This window comes from Hyaena hyaena, unplaced genomic scaffold (genome assembly GCF_003009895.1).
Source record: "Hyaena hyaena isolate Hyena2069 unplaced genomic scaffold, ASM300989v1 scaffold_3972, whole genome shotgun sequence".
Taxonomy (NCBI): domain Eukaryota; kingdom Metazoa; phylum Chordata; class Mammalia; order Carnivora; family Hyaenidae; genus Hyaena; species Hyaena hyaena.
Window position 1 is genome coordinate 1 of NW_024084641.1, and position 1,570 is coordinate 1,570.

Genomic DNA, 1,570 nt, shown 5'->3' on the forward strand with positions numbered 1-1,570 from the left:
AATTAAAAAAAAAAACATTAAAAATTGTTTTAAATACCCAAATTTTCAGTTATGTTAGGATAAACAAAACAGAATAGATAAAAACTTCATATTCAATATGAAGAAAACTTTTTATAAATTCTGTGAAATTATAATATGCATGAAAGGGAATGTTATAATGACAGAAACACTTTTATTTATAAATAAATCTACTTACTTTTGTGAAACTTAAATATTCACACTCAATGACAATACTTCAATTGTGTTTATTTGTCCTTGATTCAGGTATAGCACTAAGGGGTCAATCAATCAAAAGAGATTGGTGGCTGCTCTGTGGTGACAAGAGACACGTAATAGAGAAATACTTGGTCTCGTGGCTCATTCTCCTTGGAGGCTTTCCTGGGGCTGGGAGAAATCAGAAAGCTCCTGGGTGCATGGAACCCCAGATGCCCTGCTGAATGCACAAGAGTCAACAATCCCTAATAAGACAAACTGCAGGTGACTGTGGGTTTGCAAGGCCCCCACCAGCCAAGGCGCTGTGGACGGAGCCCTACTGCAGAGCCCGGTCCTCAGCTAGACCCACCTGGTGCAGCCGTGACCAGCGCTCCGCCCCCTCCAGCTAGAGCTGGCTTTCCAGATGAGAAACTAGATTTGCCACAACTGTTTGCTCATGGCATTAGTTCATGACCAGAGCAATAGATTCGGGATTCCTGGAAGTATGATTCGTATGCACATGCACCTGTCTATAAACATGTTCATGTATTCATAGAGACTTTACCAGAAAATAGACACATAACAATTCTGGAAAGGAGGACAGGACAGAAGGGCTTAGAGTCGTAACTTCAGGATGCCATTGAAAGGAAATGTCACACCTGTTTTACTGAGGAGCTGAAGCTGTGACCCCTAGACGTGGGAAGCCCTAGAAGCCCTAACTAGTGATGCTAAGTCCTCAGCACCAGGGGACTGATGAGTACATTTCATGGTTCTCCCTGATGTGGGTCCCTCCACAGCAGTCTCCTCAGAGCCCACTTAACCTCCTTGTTTCTCAGCGTGTAGATGAGAGGATTGAGGGAGGGTGTCACCACAGTATAGAAGAGGGTGAGGAATTTACTGTGGTTCTGCGTGTACTTGCTCTTGGGTTGGATGTAGACAGAAATTATAGTCCCGAAGAACAAAACCACAACCAGCAGGTGGGAGCCGCAGGTCCCAAATGCTTTCCTCCTGCCTTCTGCAGACCTTATCCTGAGCACGCTCCTGGCGATGCAGCCATAGGAGACCAGAATCAGCCCCAGCGGTACAACCACGTAGAGGACGATGGCCAAGGAGAGCTCATTCTCCAGGAAGGTGGTGTTCACACAGGCAATTTTAATCAGGGCGGGCTCCTCACACATGAAGTCATCCACCCTGTGGTGGCTGCAGAGAGGCAGCTGGAAGACGAGGATGGTCTGAAGCGTGGACTCCACGAAACCACTGCTCCAGGCCACAGCTGCAAGCTGCCGGAGCAGCCTGGGGTGCATGATGACGCCGTAGTGCAGGGGGCGGCAGATGGCATTGAAGCGGTCGTAGGCCATCACCGTCAGGAGGATGCACT

At 47.5% G+C, this 1,570-nt stretch overlaps 1 protein-coding gene across 1 annotated transcript; it reads right to left on the minus strand.

Annotated features, from left to right (window-relative positions):
* Positions 1–956: 956 nt before the first annotated feature.
* On the minus strand, positions 957–1,565 carry LOC120227791 (olfactory receptor 2H2-like; the record flags this gene model as incomplete). The annotated part of the gene is made up of 1 exon (XM_039225821.1): positions 957–1,565. A coding segment is annotated over one exon (609 nt), but the record flags the coding sequence as incomplete, so codon positions are not given.
* Between the last annotated feature and the right edge of the window lie 5 nt (positions 1,566–1,570).